The 23,284-nt window shown below is 38.9% G+C and overlaps 1 protein-coding gene across 1 annotated transcript in view; it reads right to left on the bottom strand.

Moving 5' to 3' along the window:
• Window positions 1-273: 273 nt before the first annotated feature.
• The window catches only part of commd10 (COMM domain containing 10), a 49,578-nt gene continuing 26,567 nt past the window's right edge, over window positions 274-23,284 (bottom strand). Inside the window, exons 6-7 of the mRNA XM_068309966.1 lie at window positions 1,989-2,048; window positions 274-1,673 (exon numbers count right to left, since the gene is read on the bottom strand). Of these exons, the coding sequence (XP_068166067.1) occupies window positions 1,635-1,673; window positions 1,989-2,048 (99 nt within the window). The 3' untranslated portion in view covers window positions 274-1,634. The remainder of the gene's footprint in view (window positions 1,674-1,988; window positions 2,049-23,284) is intronic.

Raw genomic sequence — 23,284 nt, 5'->3', positions numbered from 1 at the left:
TCCTTCTGGCTCAAGAGGGACATCCCATATATGCAGGCTCTTATTTTACTCAAGCCATTTTGAGATTAAAATCCAAGTCTACTACCAAGGGTGTAAATGTTATATATCAAACTTCCTTTGGGTATTTTTAATAATTTTTAATAATGGTTGTATTTGTATTTACTTCTGTATACTCAGTAAAAGCTGATTATCCTATTAATACTAGTTGCCACCTGCTGAAGTTCGACATAAAAAGCAACAAAACCACATGAGAAACTTGAAATGACAATTCAGTCAAATTTTACTCAGGTTTATAAAACAAAGAGATTAGAGACTCAATTAAGTGTAATTTCATTTGTCTTTGATCAATCGAGTAATTCCTGAAAGTTTCCGGGCCTTTCATCCAGCATGTTAAGGAAAGTATCCCAGATGTCTTTCCCTAAATCCTCAACCTCCTCATGGCCGGATGGGATGGTTGTTCCTCCCAAGAGGATATGTCAAAAAAGTCTCCATCAAAAATCCAGGGAGCAAATCCTTTAAATGTCGTAAAGGATGGCAAAGGCATACCTGATAATTATCATTCGACCAAAAACCAGGTCAGTGTCTAATGAGGCTGACAAAATGACATCATCAGCAAAACAAATGATTTCTCAGGTCAGAAAACAAGCATTCATATTTCTCTGTATTGTTTCCTCTTCTTTGAATTTTGATACATTTATGTTTATGTTCAAGAGTTTGCAGTTTTCATTTTTGTGTCTGCATTAAGAAAATTAACAGGTAGTATAGGCAACATCTGTTAAGTTAAGCATGAATACATGTATTTTTCATTTATTGGCTTCAATGAGTCCATCATTAGAGATCAAACCAAAGGACCGCTTAGGACAGAGTTTGTTAATTATCTGCATTTAACACCTGCATCTCTTCGTCCTCTATAGATTGGTGACGAAGAGTCGAGAAGAGGAATGATGGACACACACACAAACACTCACACTGGAGGTCCGCTGTGCTCCCAGATCGCCCATCTGTTGAACCAGCAGTCCAGCAGTTGGTGTTAATGGGAAATAATGAGCTTTCACTAAATAACAACAGCTTAGATGGACCTTACCTCCACTTCCTGCTTATAAGAATGATACAAAAAAGAGTTGATTCTCCATGTTAGAAAATACAATTGTTGTTGTTTAAACTTACGTTTAATTTCTTTTTACTTCCTTGAATTTTACAGATCAGTGACGATGACACATTTTTAACATCTTGCTGTAACTGTTTCACACTTAGGTCACAGGAAAATGTGAGAAACTTGTGTCAGAAGAGTTTATATTTGCATGTTCCCAGCATATATTTGATGAAATAACAACTCAAAGTAAACACAATTTATCACTCTAACCTCTCCAAGTTATTAAATGGAGTTCAAAAGCGTACCAAATAGGTTACGCCTCATTTTGACATGTTTCTCAAATAAATCAGAGCAAGAATGGTTGAATGGCACAGCACTGGAGAAAAACATATTTATGTGTGTGTGCGTGTGTGTGTGTGTGTGTGCGTGCGTGTGTGTATGTGTGTGCATGTGTGTGTGTGTGTGTGCGTGCGTGTGTGTATGTGTGTGCATGTGTGCGTGTGTGTGTGTGTGTGTGTGTGCGTCTAAAGAGCACCAGGTTTCAAGTCAGAGAATCCAGCTGGCCTTGAATGACCTCGAGCTGTAAGAAAGAAAAGAAAGGGTTTGAGTGTTTGGAAAGTGAAAAAAGTACACAAAAATAACACACACCACAAACATGCACACACAAAAAGATTGAGAAAGTCAAGCAGAGAAGGAAAAGAAGAGATGAAACAAAATGCATCATCCAGGTGGAATATTTTTCAACAATATTTGCCAATCAGGATGAAATGAAACGAGGACAACAGACTGAAACATGATGAACACACACACACACACACACACACACACACACACACACACACACACACACACACACACACACGCAGACACACTAACACACACAGTCTCAACAGACCTTGTTGTAGAACTCAAGCAGCTCCTGGTGTTTGAATTCAACAAAGACATTCTCCTGAACCTGAGAAGAGAGAGGGGCTAGTGTGAGAGTTGAAGACAGTTGACACTTAGAGCAATAAGAACACATTGTTAAGAGTCATGACCGAACTTCTTCAGTTTTTCTATAAAAACCTTCATTAATTATTAGTGCCCTCCAGTCAGTGTGCACTGCATCTTTTAAGTCGTAAGCATCAGAGCTTTTAAAAATACCCTTAAGGCAAAGTCAGTGTCCATAAATTCACGGTGGGGAAACCTTTCACTGTTTTTCTATTCTATGTGACTTAGTTAAAGAGAATGGCTGTGTCATGCTCCCTCCCAAAGCACAAGTAATTAGTGAATACAATGAACGAGAGCAGCAACCTTGTAGAAACATGTAAAAGGATTTTGAAAATTGCCTCAGAACACCACAAGCTATTTTTGCTGCTTGTTCTTGTTTACATCAGAAATACTGTATATGCTGTTAAGTCCATTTGACATGCAGAATGAAAATACAGTTTTTGTTTCAGATTTTAAACTAAAAAATGTGTTAAGATGCCCCAACGCCTGGAAACACTCAACGTGTGCTGGTGTCATAAGTTTAAATGAGTAAACTGGCAAAAAAACAACTAAAAATGTCTAAATAAGATAATTGAATAAACTGCTTTTGAGACTCATACATTTTTGAAACAAGATCATTCACTCCTTTTATGTTTTCATCCTTTTCTTCACTTTTTTATTTTCCTCTTTACTTTTCAGTGGAGCTAAAGAAGTTAAAATCCTTATGTGTCTCCAGTGAAATTATGTAATTATCCTTTTTTAAAATATAAATTTCTCAACAATATTTAAAAAAAAATCAACAGTAGACTGCCTATTGTGAAGTCATGAATTAAATCAATATTAATAAAATGTTAGTGCAAAGTAGGGTACCAATAAGAGTGCATTTTAATTACAGGTTATATTATCACTGTCAGCAAGACAAGATGTTCTACTGAATATAGTAATAACCACCCCTATCCATGTGAGACTGTGTGAGAGCGGAGGAGGGGAGGGTAGTGGAAAGGAGGCAAATATTCATTTATTTCACGTCAATACCACAATTTCAAGCATTTATCTTTCACAGAGAAGAGAACCGAGGCGAGAAAAGCAGTAAGAGGAGGTACTACGAGAGTGATGAAGCAGAGAATAGGAGGACATGTTTTTGGAGTATAATGGGAGTCATGAAGTCTGTCATTAATAAAACCAAAGAGAACAAAACAGTAAACAGCAAAACATGATCAAGTCAAGCATTCAGATCTTGATTTTATCAGTGAGACACAAAGAATAGAAATAATTACATGTATTGTTAAGACAGCTATAAACTCTAAACAGCACCTCACCCCTGACCATCCGTTACAACACCCCTGTGAGATGACAAAATGTTGAGACATCATATCGACACCTATGAAGCGTCTTCTATGTGGCAGAATGAGATGGACAGCACGAAGCTAATTAAAGTACACTCAGTGCTGTCATACGGAAACTGATAAAAGCACTCGACTCTGGACGAAAAGACTGAACACATGCATGACAGCCAGACCCAAACAGAGAACAGACAACAGACACATGGGGCTTGACCAGGTCCTGTAAACTCCTGTCTGTGGTCCGTCCCACAGGTTCAGAGAATAAACGATGCTGTGGGGCAGGAATCTACTGGGCTTGCTGGTTGGTTGGGCGTGTGGGTTGAGATAGGCCATGTGTCAAAGCGGATTAATGATGGAGATATTAATTACAAGCAACATTTAGGTCCACAAGGGAGAGGATAGAGGGAGAACAGCAGCACAAGATGAATGTAAGATGGATCTGAATTTAGAGCTACCAGAAAAGTCTTTGAACAACAGGTACAAAAGCATTCAAATTATTTATGTGTCAGTGGACACACACATCACAGACCTGCAAGGTGTTGAATAATTTCTGAGAGTAAACAAGGCTACTTTTAAGACATTAACTGATTTGAATGAAGAACTGGTCAAGCAATTATATTAACCGAATGATACACACCCTGAGCTTCAAACAGGACTGTTATGAGTGTCAGTTCACACACCCCCGTTTTCTAATGAACTTTTCCCTCATTATAATAGAGTCTAACACCAAGCTTCATGAACAGCTATTTGAACTGATGGGTATTGGGTTACAGGAGCAGCATCAGAGATAGAAAATGAAATAAACACTCATCAGTAGCTTCTATTATTGTCTGACAGAGGTGAGACAGAGGACAATCAAGAATACAGTTTGAGTAAGTGAAATGTGATGTTGATGAAAATTATGCGACAAAACGGTGTGTATGTGTGTGTACATGTGCAATGTAGTGTTTTGATGAACACCTCCAGGTACAACTGGTTTTGTGTGCAAAATAGTACAGTGGGGGCATAAGGACAAGAGTGTTTCAGTTTGTGTGTGTGTGTGTGTGTGTGTGTGTGTGTGTGTGTGTGTGTGTGTGTGTGTGTGTGTGTGTGTGTGTGTGTGTATGTGTGTGTGTGTGTGTGTGTGTGTGTGTGTGTGTGTGTGTGTGTGTGTGTGTGTGTGTGTGTGTGTGTGTGTGTGTGTGTGTGTGTGTGTGTCTGTGCATGCATGTGTGCGTGTGTTTAGCCCATCACATTGTTCCTGAGGGTTGAGATTTTGCCAGGCAGTAACCCAACAAGGCTCTGACAGATCTAGGCTAACACTAATGGGGATAGGATGCTTCCTCCTCACCATCATAGCCCTATGCTATCAGCATGCATGCACATACATGCAAAGACACACACACATGTACACACTTATTCCTTATCTTTCTCAACTCTAAATCCTGCTTCTTCTCCTTTCAGGGGTCGCCACAGCGAATCAGTTGCCTCCATCTAACCCTGTCTTCTGCATCCTCTTCTCTCACACCAACTACCTTCATGTCTTCTTTCACTACATCCATAAACCTCCTCTTTGGTCTTCCTCTAGGCCTCCTGCCTGGCAGTTCAAAACTCAGCATCCTTCCACCAATATATTCACTATCTCTCTTCTCGACATGTCCAAACCACCTGGTCTCCTGGACACACAGTATTTCTACCTTCCTCCTCTGCATCATGTCAAGCAACTCTCTACCTTTTCCTGTCATAGTTCCAACATTCAACGTCCCTACTATTAGTCCTATACTCTTGGCGTTCCTCTTCTCTCTCTTCCTACAAAAACACATTGCTCCTCTTCTTCTTCGACTTGTCAGGATAAATAAGAAATGAGTCATCTGTGGAGATAATCATGAATGCTCTTACTTTTGGTTTTCCACATGCAGAACATGTTAGAACACGTTATCACTATATAGGTTACAGGGAGATTCATCACATGAGAGAAGAAAAGCAAACCAAAGAAAAGTAAACGCATTAATAAATATGCATATAAAATACTAAACACCTATCCTTCAATAACTGCCAAAAAGTAGGACAAAATATTCTGTTGGGGCTCTCAGAGAAGACCAAATAACTTTCAACACGGTTATGTCGATGATTCCCTCGATGAGGCAGCGGAGTCATGGAAGGATAATTGTGAGTGTTCTATATGGATTACAGCATAAGCCCTCAAACTCCACAGTGCTCTAGAAAATTGAGTTTGAAGAAACTGCTTTATTGGTAACAATAATGTTGTACCCATTAAGTTAACTTTATCCCCTCTATGTGGGAGTGTGACAACCGATTTGAAAGGAAAAACAGGAGAAAGCTTTTATAGTGTGAGGCTCAGTTGAACTTATTTGAACTTATTTGAAAAAGACAAAATTATACAAACATTACTGAGATATTGGGAATGGTCACCTTTAAATCAAAAGTAGAAAATTGTGTGGCTTTATTGGCTCTGGCTCTAGGGATGTCAGATTTAATGGAGCTAATTGCCTTTTGTGATTTGCCATGTTTTCCTGTACAGTTAACAATTATTTGAATGTATTTTTCTTTTTTAGTTTGATATTTCCCTGCAGTGAATGGTAGAGGGTGAATCCTACTAAGTCTAATATCTCCCTTTTTTTTCATTTAGAGCCACACTTTGGACCTTTCCTATGTGGCACCATCAAGTTGACGTGTGGTTCAGAGTGAAGGGTACAGACAACTGGTTATCTGTATTCGATGTCTCATTTTAAGTGACATAATCAATTTCTACTTACAAATAAAATAAGTCTTTCAACAAGTGGCACTCTCATCTCATCAGGTGGTTACTGGTATCAGTAAGTTTATGTAAGAAGTGATGTATTACATTACTTTTGAGCAGTAGTATTCTCTCATGCACTGGTGTGAATGGGGCTGGATAACATAAAGGTACTTCGTCATTTTTCCTTAACGCATTAAAGCAATGCTTGGATCTGAAAGACTTGTCAAGAAAAGTGAATAAATTTGTTGCTGAGTACTTCTCAGAAACTGAATGTCTTACTTATCTCTGACAAAAGAAAATTAAGGCAGCGTATAAGCAACAAAAGAGAAAGGGAATAAAATATGACATGGGTGAGAGATTGATAAAAATTAAAGTTGGAAGAAAAGGAAGAGAAGAATTAAGTGACAGAAAGAATTTGTTTCATGCCGACAAAGTTATGTCAGAACTAATGAAACAATAAAGCTGCTTATGAACCCATACTGAATGAAAAAGTGAAGTGGGACAACAATCCTCAGTGTCTGCTGAAATTGTCAGCTGGTGTGAAGATATCATAAAATATGCATGGCCATCTCTGTACACAACAGACTTTCAAAAGAATTAAATCAGACTCAAGTGGTGACAATAAAAGCCAGTCAATCCTTCGTAGTTTAGTGAAATGACAAATATATACGACTGTGAACGTTTGTGCCTGCCTTGGAGAAAAAAAGGGAAATCCTACCAACATGTTGCATGCTCACTTCTTTTTAAATCTGAAGACTCCAATTTCGAACCATGTCTGACAGACAAATCTGCATTCATTTGCCAGGATCATGCATTTTAGGACTCCTGCTGAGGCCATGCAAGTTTCATTATAACAAGTGAAGATGCATTTACACACTGAGGCTTGGGAGATTCATGCCATACAACTAACTGCACAATATGGCGAACTTCATGTAATTCCTGCAGAGTAAAAAATGCCACTTGTCCTAACAAGCACCTAGCCATGACAGATAGACTGCAGGCATCCCTTCAGTGGTGGAGTTCGTCCCACTGTATTACCAAGGTAACCGTGTTGAGCTCTTGCAATCAAACGTTTGTTACGTTATTCAAAATCATTGTTCAGGTTACCCAACAGGGTATGGTTTGTCAAAAGAGTGGACACTTGTTCACGGACAGAAATGTCCCCACTACTGGTTCAACATAAACTGAACATAAATAGACCATAAAACTGTCAATGTAAAATAACTGAGCAAACCAATTATAAGATGCATGCCCTCAGTATTTCTATAAAGCATGTGTGAATTTAATTGAATTCTGGTTTTTGAGGAGCTGTAGATAGACCATAACCCAACTGCACAAAATATAAACAAGGGTAAGCCTATTTGCCCCTTTTGGAGGGGAGGTGCAAAAATAATAACTGCTTACAGACATCCATCCTGAAGTACCCTCTCTCTTTTTTTCTATCTCTTCCCTTCTCTGTGTCCCTTCTCTCTCTCTCTTAGTGAGGCCTTTGAAGACCTCCTGACCATCACAAAAAAATAATCTCCTAAAATTCTCAAGCTCTGCTGTAACACTGGTATGTTGCCGTGGGAACACACCTTTAAAAAGACCTGACGTCTGTCCATCTATCCATCTATCTATCTATCTATCTATCTATCTATCTATCTATCTATCTATCTATCTATCTATCTATCTATCTACAGCCTGTCTACATGCTTGACTGTTTCTCAGTCTCTTTTTCTGTTGGTTATCTTACAGCAGCCACATGATACGCCTCATTAGCGTTTGTCAGTTAGCTTGCGATCCTTGCATGTCTTCCTGTCCTCCTCTCTGTCTTTGTGACAGCCTACATTTACGGGCTCCCCTGGCTGTCTGAGGTGCATTCTGCCATCTTGTTAAAGGATGATGAGCAGGGATTGTTTCATGAGAATATGAGGGTGGTTGTGTGTTGCTGGATTGTGACAAAGCACAAATAGAGCTGTGGTGTGATGACACAGAATAGCAACTTGTTAAGTATGTGGAATAAGGTAACACACATCTATGAAACCGCTTTACATGACTTAAGTTGGATCCGTTGCTTCACAAAAGGAAAGGTTTGTCTGTATGAAACAATGTTTTGGGTTTGTTTGTTTTTTTGTTACAGGATACATGAGTTTGAATGTGTTTATTCGGCTGCAAAGCTGTCTGTCTCTAAAACAAATACTCTGACAAAGCCAGCTTTGCTGTCAAAATATTTGTTTGATGTCTCTGAAGATCAGGGTGTTTGCGTCAGCGCAACAGGTGTGCTGCCTCATCCTTTATGCTTTAAGTGTTTCTGTCCATCTATCTGTACCCCATCAGCACTGCTGTGGTTTTTTTGTAGCCAGCTGATTTGATGTGAAGGAGGGGGACACAGCTGGGGATCTGGATATGGTCCGAAGGTTAGTCTGAGAATATCCCGTATCAAAGCTATGCTTTACACTGACTTTAATTTGCATGTAAGTGGTTGATAGTGAGTGCTCTAACATCTCCGAAGCTAAATGGCCGAGGAGTTGTTGTTTTTTCCATATTGTTTTTCAGTTGTAAACATTCCATCTTTCTTAGTTTGAACGCCACTAACAGCTAAGGGTAAAATCTCAATTGGATTCTCTGTAGTCTCCAGAGCATAACATTACTGCCAAGCAGATTCTCAATAATGACACAGATATATCTGCATGAACTTAAAACGTTAATTAAATTAGACTTCAAAATCCTAAAGTACTGAGGTGGAGGTTGTTACCATAGTGATTGATAAGAGTACAAAATGAGGAGTGGAAAGACATCCAGATCAACTCATCCACTAAACCTAAAATGGGTACTGGATTATTCACACGATATTGTAATGTGTATGAAAATAACATAACATTTTTTATATGTTTTTTTTAATTTTTATTTTTATTTGCAGTACATCAACATATAAGTGAAATCCATTTAATCTGTCTTCTTTTTTACCTGCAATCCCACTCTACAGACACCTGAATATCAAATTAATTCATTAATTTCACACAAAACGAAAAGGAAAATAAAAAAATTTACATTTCAATGACTCCCTGCAAAAGTGAAGAATATAAAAAACCCACTCGGTCGGGAGCCGCATTAGCACTCTGCAAAATGCTTATAGAGGGGCACCAGGAACTGGTATCCACATCCATTACAGCACCCTGCAGCCATCGCACCACGACAGACATGGAACCTCAATAAGTCAGCTATTCACTTAAGCCTGTCGACTGTAACAAATAAGGGCTGTCAAAGCCAGACACTGGAAGCTGTCAATCAACTCAGGTATTTATAACGAAAATGAGCATACATGCATGCCCACACAGACAGAACAGATACAGTCCTATTCAACAAAATATATTGAAAGAGAAAACTTAATACACACAAGATAAGACATTATGGAAAATCATTCCTGTATAGTCAGCTGTCTCCCAAATACACATCAAGGAGCCAACATGTCACTCCACATTTCTAATTTATATAACCTTGAAAAAAACTTGAGAAACAAAAGGCCTAGAATATGCCACCAGTAACCAGGAGACAAAGAAAAGGATGGAGGAAGGAAGGGGGTAAGATACTCAGAAAGACACAGCCACAAAACTACAATAATGTAGATATAATAATATGTAACAGTCTGTAAAAACAATATTATAACACAACAAAGACCTCAGCAGTAGGTCCAAAGACAATATTTTTTTCGTTAATATATCATGTTTTTAATGATCTTATTCAATTTAATCCCTAATAATCAGGGGGTAAACAGCAGCAAAGACGAGTTCAGAACAAATGATATTAAAACAAGGCATGCGAATCACCACATATATGATATGGAGTCATGGTCATGGACATGCACAAAAATGCCTTTGAACAGTTAAACACAAACATAAGGGTGGGCAACACGCAGAGAGCATGTACATATACATGTATAATCACAAAATGTACGTACGCAGTTCACTTATTCAGTGTCTCTATATAAATAAACTGGATTATAAACTGGATGTTCTTCACTCTAAGTTGCTTCCATTATTTATCTATAAATGTGAGCTTAAATTTTTTTCATACACTCATTCTCATTAATCCAATCATTTACTGACTCTTTTTGGCTTGTTTAACAGCATATTCATAGGTTGAAGCTGATCTTGTATGCATCTCTTTAGTTTTCATGCATTTACAATCACAAATGCTGCAGCATCTGACTTGGGTTTGTGGGTAGAAGACCAAATTTGATTATCTGATCCTGAAATACACTCATCAGTTGATTTGACTCATTCTTGTCTTCTCTCAATCTTGTCTGGAGGATGCCTAAACCCTCTCATGATGTATTTCCTTTCTTTACCTCCTACCTCAGCTCATGTTTCCCCTTGCATTAAGTCACGCTTTGTTATGAGCAGCACACCTCTAAGCCGTCTATCTGTAGCTTGGAAATGGACTGACATTTATTAAGAGTCAGCTTTGCCTGCAGTCTCCCTGCCTCTCAGCCCCTCATGAATACAGAGGACCAATTAGAGGAGGGATGGGGCATATGTATACACAATCAGAGAAGAAAGGCCACAAACAAAAAAAACATCAAAAACAGAAACCGCAGAAGGAGAGTAGAGTAGAGTAGAGGAGAGGAGAGGAGAGGAGAGGAGAGGAGAGGAGAGGAGAGGAGAGGAGAGGAGAGGAGAGGAGAGGAGAGGAGAGGAGAGGAGAGGAGAGGAGAGGAGAGGAGAGGAGAGGAGAGGAGAGGAGAGGAGAGGAGAGGAGAGGAGAGGAGAGGAAAGGAAAGGAGAGGACCATTCAAGGTTAACCACGCTCTTATTAAAAGGTAAATACTGTTGTGAATAATGGACTTTTCAACTTTGATTAATAAAAAAAGCACTTTCACTGAGGGAATTAAAAACACTGGTGTACCCTGCAGTCAAACTCTACAGCAAACTCTCCTTCCTCATTGATGAAGCCTGCCAGGGGGCAGCTGCTATATCTAAACAAATAACATCCTTGTTGTGGGCTAAATAGGACGATGGACATTTTGCCTATTGGTTTTGTCCCACAGGGATGAAGTCACCTATGTCCTGTGTGTGGTGGAAACATGTGTTCAGTACTTGTTCGTGTGTGTGTGTGTGTGTGTGTGCACCGTCCATCTGCCTCTCCAATTAGAATTCACCACATCCTGTGTTGCTACTGGGGACAATGAAAACACGACTAGCTTTCCGACAGACCATGATGCTCCCACAGCCACCTATTACATGTTCATGTTTAACAAAGCAAGAGAAAGAGAAATCTGATGGAGACAGGCAAACATCTCCAACTTCTATGTCGGTTTAAAACAGGACCACTAATAAAAGAGTGGCAATGTTTGCATGTCTCATGTCACACTCAAACTTACCAATGGAAACAAAGGTACATTATTGCATATACAGGGAACAAATTTTTTAAATTTGTAAAAATAAAATAAGCGAAGTAGTTTGCAAATTACATTCCATGTTTCCACAGAGAGACTGTAAATTCACCTCATGATATGATTCCTCTTCCTCATGTTAGCTTTGCTGCTGCTGGTAAGACATGGGCATCCTTTCATCAATAGCTAACTGTGTTACCAGTGTTAATAAGGAATGAGTACATCAGAGGGACAGTACATGTTAGAGGTTTTGGAGATAAAGTCAGAGAGGCCAGACTGAGATGGTTTGGACATGTCCAGAGGAGAGATAGTGAATATATTGGTAGAAGGATGCTGAGTTTTGAACTGCCAAGTAGGAGGCTAAGAGGAAGACCAAAGAGGAGGTTTATGGATGTAGTGAAAGAGGACATGAAGGTAGTTGGTGTGAGAGAAGAGGATGCAGAAGACAGGGTTAGATGGAGGCAACTGATTCGCTGTGGCGACCCCTGAAGGGAAAAGTCGAAAGGAAAAGAAGAAGTTACCAGTGTTAATAAACGAAAAAGCTGAACTATTATGGGATGTAATTTACTGCATTGTGAAGTAACATCCAGTTTTTTTAGTTACTTCTAACTAATGTCTTGAGACATTTAACACAGGTTATTTAATTTGCTTAGTAAGTATGGTTGTTTGTGACTTCCAGGAAGAGTAGGTGCTGTTAGCAGTGGCTAATTAGGCTGAAATAAATAAACAGCTTCAGCCTTACTAGAGATATGATTAAGCAGTCTAAGTGTAAACACCGATGAGGGTGTGGGGGACCTTTAATCCTGACAAGAGACAGTGTTTTCACTCGCCCCTTCTTCAGGCTTTTTAAAGGGTAAGGTGTATATTGACATTTAAAATCACACTTCATGAACTAATTAGTAATAGAACAATATTGTGTAGAACATGGGTTCAATCAGATACTCATTATTAGTGAACACTAATGTCATCGTATCTGCATAAAAATATGCTGGAAAAACCAGCAAAGATCATATCAAACGTGTGAAATATTCCCCTTCCACTGCAAACACAGGCGAAACTAATAATATTAATGAAGGCTCTATTCCATTAAGGCACAAAATTAGGCTCTGGAACTAAAGAACCTAAATTTAATCATTTCATTAGTTACACCTGCACACGCTATGCTAACAGAATTGGTGTGCTGTGCATGAAAATCCAAAGGTATTAACAGATTATGGAGTATGATGGAAGCCGACAGGCACAGACAAAGAGGAAGAGACAGACAAGAGTGAGTCAGAGCGAACAGAGCAGCCTCTGTTTGGGGGTCATTCATCAGGTCATTAGGCTCTCCAGTTAATGAAATAAAAGAATAATAAAGAACGTTTCTGTACTGTCCAACACAGAGAGGCTGTTTTGGGGTGGAGTGTCCTCTTTCACCCAACATTTCCCACCCCAACACTTGAATACTGTCACAAACAGGCACATTTCTTGTGGGTTTGTCTTTCTCTTGTACACACACACACAGAGATACACAGAGAGATACACAGAGAGATACACACACACACACACACACACACACACACACACACACACACACACACACACACACACACACAGCTGACAGTCTCTAGGTGGGCATGGGTGGGATTTTCACACGCCTTGCTCCCCGGAGCCCATTACAGTACACAGCAAGGCAGCAGGACACACACACAAAGGCTGGGTTTGTCTGCACCCAGTGGACCACTCACTGAACTAGAATGACAGAAGCTTACTGAAGCAGGGATGCTGATGCATTCACAGAGGCACACACACACAAATACACACAAATGTCAAACGGTGGGCGGAGTCGCTATCTGATTAACTAAATAGGTGATTGACATAGAAAAACAAAATTAACGATGACTTGGAGACAGTCAGCTTGCTACCACACACTTTCCATTAAGCAAAGGCACAGATGTGTGCTCTCAGTTACAAAGAGAACCATTACTGTATAAATATTATCAATGTGAAATGAAGCTCTTGAAAAGTTAAAACGCAATGCAGTCTCGGCTGGTATACTCTGATGGCCCCGGTGCAACGCCATAAAGGGATCTGTAGGGGTTTTTTTAGCAGTTAATTTATAAATAATAGTCTAGGCAAATACTCAGGGATTTCACTAAAATAAACATTTGAATGCTGCTTACCATTCTCTTAATAAAACATTCAGTCCTGCTTATTTTATGAAGTCTGGCAGTAGCCTAATAAAAACTCTTTTCTTGAATCCTCCTCTTGAACATAGCCTATTTCCTTCAGGGCTGTGCCAAAAAGAATGCAAACATTGGATAAACTGTCCAAAGGGCAAATAAGTTAAGTTCGTAACTACCTCCACCGAATAGGTCATGTCAAACCCAACCAAACACAACAACAGCTGTGTCCATTTGGCTGTTGGTTTTTCAGCAGGATTGCCTAAAAGATCTTGCAAAGGTCATTTTGTTTGACGTTGAGTGATGTTTTTGACATTTTTTTTAACTTCTCAACAGAGTATGGATCGTAATTAAAGAAAAATGACATACTTAAGATCTGTATCTATATTTATGGGCAATAAAAATTCAGATTCATCAGCTTTAAACGTTTACAGCCACAAATCCAGCAACGTTAAATCTTTAAAGATTGTGGATAATGCTTGATTGAATTTAACGGGAGCTGTTTGGCCTTGGCAGAGGTTTACACTCTACGGAGTGCCACTGTAGTTAATTCCTTTAATTCAATGTCAATCAAAATTTATGGGTAATATTTCTTTTGAACACAGTACATTTAAGGGTTTGATTAACACACAATAAATGATCATTTTGATTAATGGTGGATGGCATCCAGGTGGGTAAAACAATAGATCATTTAGGACAAAAATATCCCATGCAGCCGTTCCCCTGGGGTAGATACAGTGAGTTTACACATGCTGTCTAAACTTCTAATGCAGAGGGGGACAGACACTAATTCTCATATTCTTCTTCTATTATGTAATTAATGTTCAGCGTTCTTTTACACATTTGAAAGGTCACATACCCATTCCATGTTGGCAAAGGAAATTGTTTCAAGTACAGCAGCTGTCCTCTACATAAATCAAACTAGAGGTGCAGGGAGTTTAATGTGGGCACATAGACAAAAGTGGTCTTGCAGATTCAGCTAGTCAGTCAGTAGGAGCTCTTGATTTACCCTTTGTATAGCAAGAAAAAACCAAAGACACAGAAATTCAAACAGGTTTTTTTGGTTAATGGCGGAGGCACATTCTGCTGCCTCAAAATGGCAATGCTGCAACAGTGACCCTTTAAAGACCGACAATTCCATGACTACATGGCTGAGGACCACATTTGTGATTTATAGGATATGGGCACTGTGCGTAAAACTGTCAGCAGCATTGCCTGGACAATAACAAGGACACTTGCTTTGCAATGTGCGACACTTTGCGCCAGGCAAGCCAGAATCATGTGTGTCCACTGGTTTCCTTCAGAATACACTGAGGACTTTGAATATACAGTCCTTTGAGAAAACTTTCAAGCTACGATTTGGGAGAAATTTGGCTTCTATTTTGCAGTGATGCATGCATTCACTTCACACACAGCATGGTAACATCTGTGCTGGTGGCCTCATGGTTCTGTGGCATCTGTGAGCAAACTGATGATGACTTTAACTACCACACCGCTGCCTCATGCTTGCCTTTTGCTTCTCAACTGTCCTCAACTTTAACGAAAAACACTTTTCTGCAAGCAAGGAGCTCCAAAGCGAGCACATAACCAAGTACTCCCTGGGGGATTTATGGGGAGTGAAGAATTTTTGTGGTGGTAGTGACACTTCTGAATGTCCATGACAAATGTTCTATAACTAGATCTTCTTCCCCTTTGTGCCTCATACACTGGATCTTGTGTCTAGCAAGGTAGAGCCCTATTGTCAACTCCACGGAAATTCCTTACCCCCCCCATTCCAGTGAAATATCCTCAAACCCTCCTTGCTCCTGTTCCCCTGTTGTGGTCGGCACTGAACAGAAGTCTGGCTCTGATCATCCCTCTAGTCACAACATCTGCAGTGAGTCATCTACTGCGGTCATGCTTTCTTCATGGCCATAACCATACACCAATATATGACTGATTTAATGCATTGCCTTTGGGTAGTGTCAGTAACTACTTCTGATGACTAAGATTGATGATAGACAGTATTTTGTCAGTTTGGGGTAGATGTTTTTTCCTCCTTAGAACTGTTTATAGTTAAAACATGCCTCACTCAGATTCTAGTATACATCCAAAAGCTGAGCCATTGGTGGAGTGAATGACACACATTATTAAGTGAATCTGGGGAGATTTCTTCATCTTTTAGAGAACTCAGAGCTATTTTTCATGTTTGACATCACAAATTTCCCAAAGCATTGCATATATAATACATCACAACACTTGGCAAATGTTACACTGGTAAAAAAAAAGGAGTGGTTCATGATTCATGACTTCTCATAATGAAGGGAAATAAATCCAGGAACCATTTTTGAATTTCTGATTAAACTTATCCACGTGGTAAGGAGAAAAGAACCAATGAAAACCCTTAAGCTTTTCCAACATCAAACCAGTATACCTCTCGTCTAGCTTGAAAACCCCCAACTGGTGTGGTCCATGACTGTTTTCACTGATGTACAGTATGAACTTGAATCCTTGTCAGAAAAGCCTCCAGAGTCTTTGAATTTAAGCGCCCCTTAAATAATCATCGGAGATGGAGCTCAGACATCTTTTCATCATCTTAGCAGGAATGCTGAGGTTTCGGGCCCTGTTGCGAATTTGTGCAATATGAGCAGCAAAGCGCACAAATTTTTAGAAACATTTCCCTCCCAGATGCCTCCAAACCTGTTTCACACGCTTCACTCTGATTTCTTTCTTCACAAAAAACTTGCACATACACACACATTATGAGCTACAGTGTGTTTTACACATGCATGCTGTTTAATTCCTGCAGCGCTTTATGACTAAGGGATTCACACACAAAAAAAGCTGTGCATGAAAAAAAGTTGCTCTCGATAACAAAGTCAGCTCAATGACACTTATACAGTACATGAGTGTAATCTCATCCTTCAGCATCAAGTAGTGTGTGTGGAAAATGCAGGAGATAACTGCAGAGCCTGGTCCCATCTGACATCCTTATTAACACATACTTGACAAAGTGACTCTAAATGACAAGTGAAAGCATCTGAATTTGGAACGTGGCACTAAATACTGAGAAACAAGACAAACTGTGCAAGCAAAAAGAGGAAAAGAAGCAAAATGAGAGAACAAAGTGAAGGAAAGGAAAAAATAGAGAGGCCTACAGATGAGCCATTTCATTTAGAAAGTGAAGCAAGCAAGAGGAGTTAATCCTGTTCGTAGTCACCCACCATACCGCCCTTTACATGTGGTCTGTGGGAGTGGCAGGGGCTGGAGTGGCCTAGATACATGCAAAATGAATAAAGCCACAATATCCCAATATGTCTTTGAAACGCTCGGATGAGCATCTGTTCCAACTTTTAATCTGGTTAGGGTGTTTCTCCAAATATTATCATCAGCAGGCAGTATGGACGGGAAGACCTGACACCATTCATGGAATGGAACAAATTTGGTAGAAAATAATCTAAATAATCAAAGTTAATTAAATTTTTCTGTGTATATATTCACAGCAACTTTGCCAGAAGCCACACAAAGATGACAGGAAAACACAATATAAACAGAATAATGTTATTTCATAATAAAGCAGCAGATTTCCATGTAAATCTGAGAGCACAGACGTTTGATACTTGGCTTACGGCATGCTCTCTGTCTCCAGCAATCTGTCCTATGTGGCCTATTAAGACCAACAATATCCAGAATCTGAAAATGAGCAGACCTCAAAGTGTGTGAAGTCTTTCCCTGCGCTCGTCATTAGCATGTTTGTTTATCTACTGCTTGCTCCCTCAGTGGAACACCCAGCCTTGTTAAGGACGAAGAAGAAAGCTTTAAAAGTGGAAATAAGGAATACATTTCAGCCCAGTCCCAGGACGACATGCAATGCCGTACTATTTCCATAATGGTAGCTTAACGGGAACTAGCCGGCTGAGCGAGGGGCACATCGCCCTCATTAAGGCACTCGCTCAGGAACAGATTAGCGCTCCATTAGCATACAGAAAGAAGTGGGGGATATTACCACTCTCCATTTTACAGTCTAAAAGGCAGGCAAAGACCAGAGTTAGAGATAAGTGTCTGGTGCGAGAATGTGGGGGGACTCAGTTTGTGGAAAGATAAGAAAATGAGGCTTGGTATCATTTCTTTCCTGATGATCTCTGGATCTCTGGATTTATAAAGTTAATTCTGTTTTTGTTTCCATCCTTATTTAGTTCTTTCTTTGTCTCCATTCTCACCCTCTTTGTCCCACTTTCCCAAGCTTTGAAGAAAATAAACTGTCGTCCTGATGTGTATTTGTCCATTTTCTTTAATGCCAAAAGACCCCCTACTACCTGCATCAACAGACCCAGGCTTCCCTCATCCTAATTAGCATAGTGCTATAGAGGAAGGACACCCAGACAGTACGATAAACAATGAAACAGCTTCTAAAGAAGTCAAGATGATGGCAGTTAATGCTGAATCTAAACATTCAAACATTTGTTTATAATAAAGTCCTTAAATTCTTCCACAAATACACTTTGCAGTATTGTATGATGTAAATTTAAATTGGAAAATGTGACAACTGCAGTTATTCCATCCAGATTCAGAAGTCAGGCATTAAGAAGCAAGTTTTGCGGCAAAGATTAATTAGCCTTTTGTGGCAATGAATAGTCCCATTCAGACAACCCTTTCATTGCAGGCCTGGTGCGCCTCTATTGTCCTCATGTTCTGTTTGAATGCAATGAAGGCGTGAAGAGATGTTAGATTGATCCACCTCTGTGATGCCTGTTGAAGTAGTACGGGCTTCAAACCAGTCGTCTGTATAAAGAGAGTTTGTCACATGGCAAAAATGGCATGATGTTGTAATCGTGTTCTGATGACAAACCAAGCCAGCTGGATTCATATACGTGGTCATAGGAAGACCGTTATTGAAAAACAAGCACAAAAGATAACAGGTATCCAGAGGAGTTAGCGAAATAAGTCAGTTTTATATTTGCTGTGGCATTTTCCATCACACCATAAGGTTGTGAAACAGGGGCATTCAAGATGTCGCTGTGATGGAAATACCAAGAAAACACAAAAACGAAATAATTGATCTTTTCTATGACGGCAAAAGAAAGATAAAGCTAATATGGCACTGCCATATAAGACAGGGATTAGCATTTTTCCTTTTTATAATTACATGGAAAGGTCCTTCTACAAACTGTAATTTATAAAAAGTAGTTTGATTCCTGAAAAAACTAAAAGGGAAACCTCAGGAAGCCTATTCAATACCTTACTAAATAATCCCCACTTAGTCATGTGATACATTGTCCCTTATGCCGAACTGCATGATTGTGACACCTGGCTTTTCTTTCCTTGCCTCTTCGGGGGTGGCTGATTATCGAGACGTTGGTGGGTTATTACCTCGACAGTCTGAGCTGACTTTGGCCAGAAGGCATTGGGCAATGTGCTCCAGGCTAATTAGGAGTGCTTCATTGTAAAATGAAAAGTCTGTCAAACCTCTGTGAACTCCAGTATAGTGGAGCCAAATTAACCTTATAGAAGAGTGATTTCACACTAGGGAAGGTTTATGAGTCATAATCTTCACTTTTCTCATAAGAAGTACAGTAGATCCAATTTCAATTATTTAAACTGAAGTATGATGATGAGTCACACATGAGACTAAAGCATAGAGGTCAATTTACAGCTTTATTTGACTATGGTTGTTCATGACATTAAGTGTACAACATCACTAGATCATTGCTTACTTCACAGGTATTTTGAATAATTTAATTTAACTTTAAAGCAATTGTGTAAAAGTCCCACTCTTCAAACTAGGCAGGTAAACAGTGTGAGGTCATTTAGATTTAATGGCAATGCAGGAAGCAAGACTTTAACATTCACTCAAAAAAACTATATACAATCTTTTGATGCAAAGCGTCACTTTGAGATGGTTTATACGATTAATGGACAATACAGTACACCTACAAACCATAGCCTGTCAGGGGAGGCTGCTGATTTTCATGGCAATCAATAGTCATGACTTTTGCAAAAATTATTATCGTGTACTACTCTCTACTAGATATAGTGTTACCCAACCAAAAAATAAACAGCAAAAATATAGTTATAGCAAATGGCTTCCAATAAATTCCAAAATTGCATCTTTCTTTCTGTTTTAAGAAATTAAACGTAAAGTATTAACTGGTGCAATGCAAGTGTCACTTCCACTTTCCACTTTTTTGTCTTTATGCTAACATGGAATTTGTCAAAAACATTAAAGTGGTCAGAAAAATTTTAAATTGACTTAGGAAGATCCAGTGGTATCTCCCGAACAAAATATTAAATAAATGCAGTGGTAATATTATGACTCTGAGCATCTTGACTGTTTCATATACTTTATTGATCATCTTGATATAAATATGGAATTTTTTGCGACAGTAATATTAGTTCTTAATATTTTTTTCAGACACAGCAAAAGTAAACATAACCTCCACCCTTCAGATTAATGTCAAGACCAGATGTCACTCCTTTGTTACACAAGCATAATATCTGAGTGCTATAATGCCAGAAAAAAAATCCACGCAGAAAAATATCTTTAGAAAACTCGCTCATCCAAATGCAGTAGCCTAGATTCTCTCTTTCAGCATCTCACACAGAGAAAAAAAACATATGAAAGCTTTGATTGTGTTTCATCCTTGAAGTGTGTAAAAGTAAACAAAGCCCAAGCAAAGTGAGTGAAGGGGAAAGAAGCTTCAGGTGTCACCCAGATTCCACAGCCGTCCTTTAGTCTTTCATGACCAAATCAAAATATACCCAGTGTCTCTCACCTTCATCGTCAACCTTTTTACTGCCTCTCACCTTACTCTGTCTCTTCCATCCATCAACCAATGTTTTTCTAACCTGCAAGCACACATGCTCACACACATACTGAAATTACATAAATATTGTACACGACTGCATGTTCACAAATGCACGTATAAATTCCAACAGACACAGACACACACACAGACACACACACACACACACACACGCACGCACATAGACACATGCACATATTATCACCACCTCTGACCTCTCCTGCGTCAATTCTCAGTGAAAGCAGTGTCTCTGCCTCGACTGCTGCAGCATTGGAGTCGTTTTTGAGCAATGTTTTCTTCATCGCAGGTCAAACTGCTTTCTTTTTTTTTTCTTTAGAAAGAGCACACTCAAATGAAAATTGTCACAATCTGTTACATTCAAGCCTCAAGCACATACAGTATATATATATATACAATGACATATGAATGTAACAGCCGCTCCATTACATAAATTTCATAAATAATGTCTATCCATTCATCTATAGTGAGTAAAAGGGGTTTCAGCCAGTTTCTTATATTAACTTTTTTGCTTCCAGCTAGAAGAATTTTTAACAACTTTTTCATAATTTCTCTATCCGTCAAATTGAATGTCTCCCATATAAACTGCAACAATGGTAAAAGGGATACTGACTCCAAATATTTTGTTAATATGCTTGTGGATTTCCTGCCAATAGGGAAAAATGACTGAACAGTTCCAGAAAACATGATAATGATCTGCAACGTCCATCCCACATTGTCTCCAGCAGCTGGAACCCCCTCCCAAATGTTTCTTTTGTAAAGGTGTAATAAAAAACCTGGTGACATTTTTTCCAACAGAATTCACGCAAAATGGTCAAGCACGTTGAAGTCCATTGTGTGAAGCATATTCTTTCCTAAGAATCCTCTGTTATGATCAAATTGCCTTCTTTTTCCCACTTTTCCATTATATAACAAGTATTTTCTGATTTAGGATAGAGTATAACTTTGTGTAAGTTAGAGATACAGTATGTTAATACATGGAGATTCTGATACTGACAAAAGAATTTTCAGGATTCCTTTCTGTTTTACCTAAGTTTGATCTCAGATTTTGGTTGAAATAGTTTCTAACTTGAAGATATATATAGAAATCCTTTTGTTCAAGGTCATATCAAAGCTATGGAATGTTCCCTCCTTAGTAAATGAGAGACAATTTGTTAGAACTTTAGCAGCCCATTTTTTAAATCTGCCATCAGATCTGTTTGGAATAAATTCGGTGTCATAAGCACACCATTGCAATAGTTTCCTTGAATCATTTAAAATGCACGTTTTCACAATTTCCTTCCAGTTTCTCAATAGTAAATTTAGCCAGGGGTTGCTTATGTTCAGCTGTTGTTTTAAAAGTTCCTTATCTGCAGTAGTAGCTTCAATAGGTATCCCTACTAGTAGCTCATTTTCAATACCTTTCCAACGTGCAGAATAAGCTGGGATGCATAAGCAAACCAGTGGCCTCAACTGTGCTGCTAAATAATATTCTTTTAAGGAGGGGAGACCCATACCCCACTCTCTTTGCTTAGTTGTAAAGTCTTAAACTTGATCCTGGGTTTTTTCCTTTGCCATAAATACCTGGATATCATCACATCCCATTCTTTTGAATTGCTTGGTTGGTTGATACTGGAAAAGGAAAAGATAAAGCAATCCTGGCAGTATATTCATTTTAATGGCTTCCACCCTTGAGCTTAAACTTAAGGAAGGGATAACATTCCAATGCAAATTTTCAACTGGTAATTTAAGTGGTTACAATTCAAATCAAATAATTTTGTCATATCCTTAGTTGAGTTTACCCCTAGGTATGTAATCGATTCTGCGTCCCATTTCATTTTGTATTTGCTTCTGATGTGATTAGGGTAATAATTAAAGGTGATTATCTGTGTTTTTTGTATATTAAGTTTATATCCTGAGTACATCCCATATTGTTGTAACAGGTTTATCAGCTTTGGAAGTGTCACACACACACACACACACACACACACACACACACACACACACACACACACACACACACACCTACACACACACACACACACACACACACACAGACACACACACACACACACACACACACACAGACAGACACACACACACACACACACACACACACAGACACACACACACACACACACACACACACACACACACACACACACACACACACACACACACAGGCAGATTATTAAACCTGTATAAGAGTGTCGTTTAGAGGAGTAGAGGAGTATTGTTGAGTAGGTTGTGATAAATATATTAGTACATCGTCTGCAAATAAGGCCGACTTATTTTCTCCTGATGGCATATTTATTCCTTTGATGTCTGTATTTTTTGTGATCCATTGGGCCAAGGGCTCGATAAATAGAGAGAAGAGGAGAGGTGATGCACAACAGCCTTGTCTTCTTTCTTTCAAGGTTGAATGGATTAAATATGTGACCATTAATTTTTCTTTTTGCAAAAAGTTTATCATAAAGGGCTTCAAATAGTTTAAGAATAGATTTATGAAAGCCAAACCTTTATAATACTTTATACAAAAAGGACCACCTGACCGAATCGAAAGCCTTTTCGGAATCTAAACAAATAATGGCTGTTTCTATGCCCTGTTCATTAATCCAATCTATTACAGTGGTACCTCTACTTGCGAAATGAATTGGTTTCGGAAGAAATTACGTAAGTAGAAAATTACGTAAGTAGAGACGCGTTTTCCATGCAAATGCCCTAATCCGTTCCAAGCCCACCAAAATTCCGACATGTTTTATAAAGCATAAAAATGCATCAAAACATGAAACAAATACATGTTATGATTAGATTATTACACAAT

Source organism: Antennarius striatus, chromosome 3 (genome assembly GCF_040054535.1).
Source record: "Antennarius striatus isolate MH-2024 chromosome 3, ASM4005453v1, whole genome shotgun sequence".
NCBI lineage: Eukaryota > Metazoa > Chordata > Actinopteri > Lophiiformes > Antennariidae > Antennarius > Antennarius striatus.
This window is presented reverse-complemented; position numbering and strand designations above follow the sequence as displayed.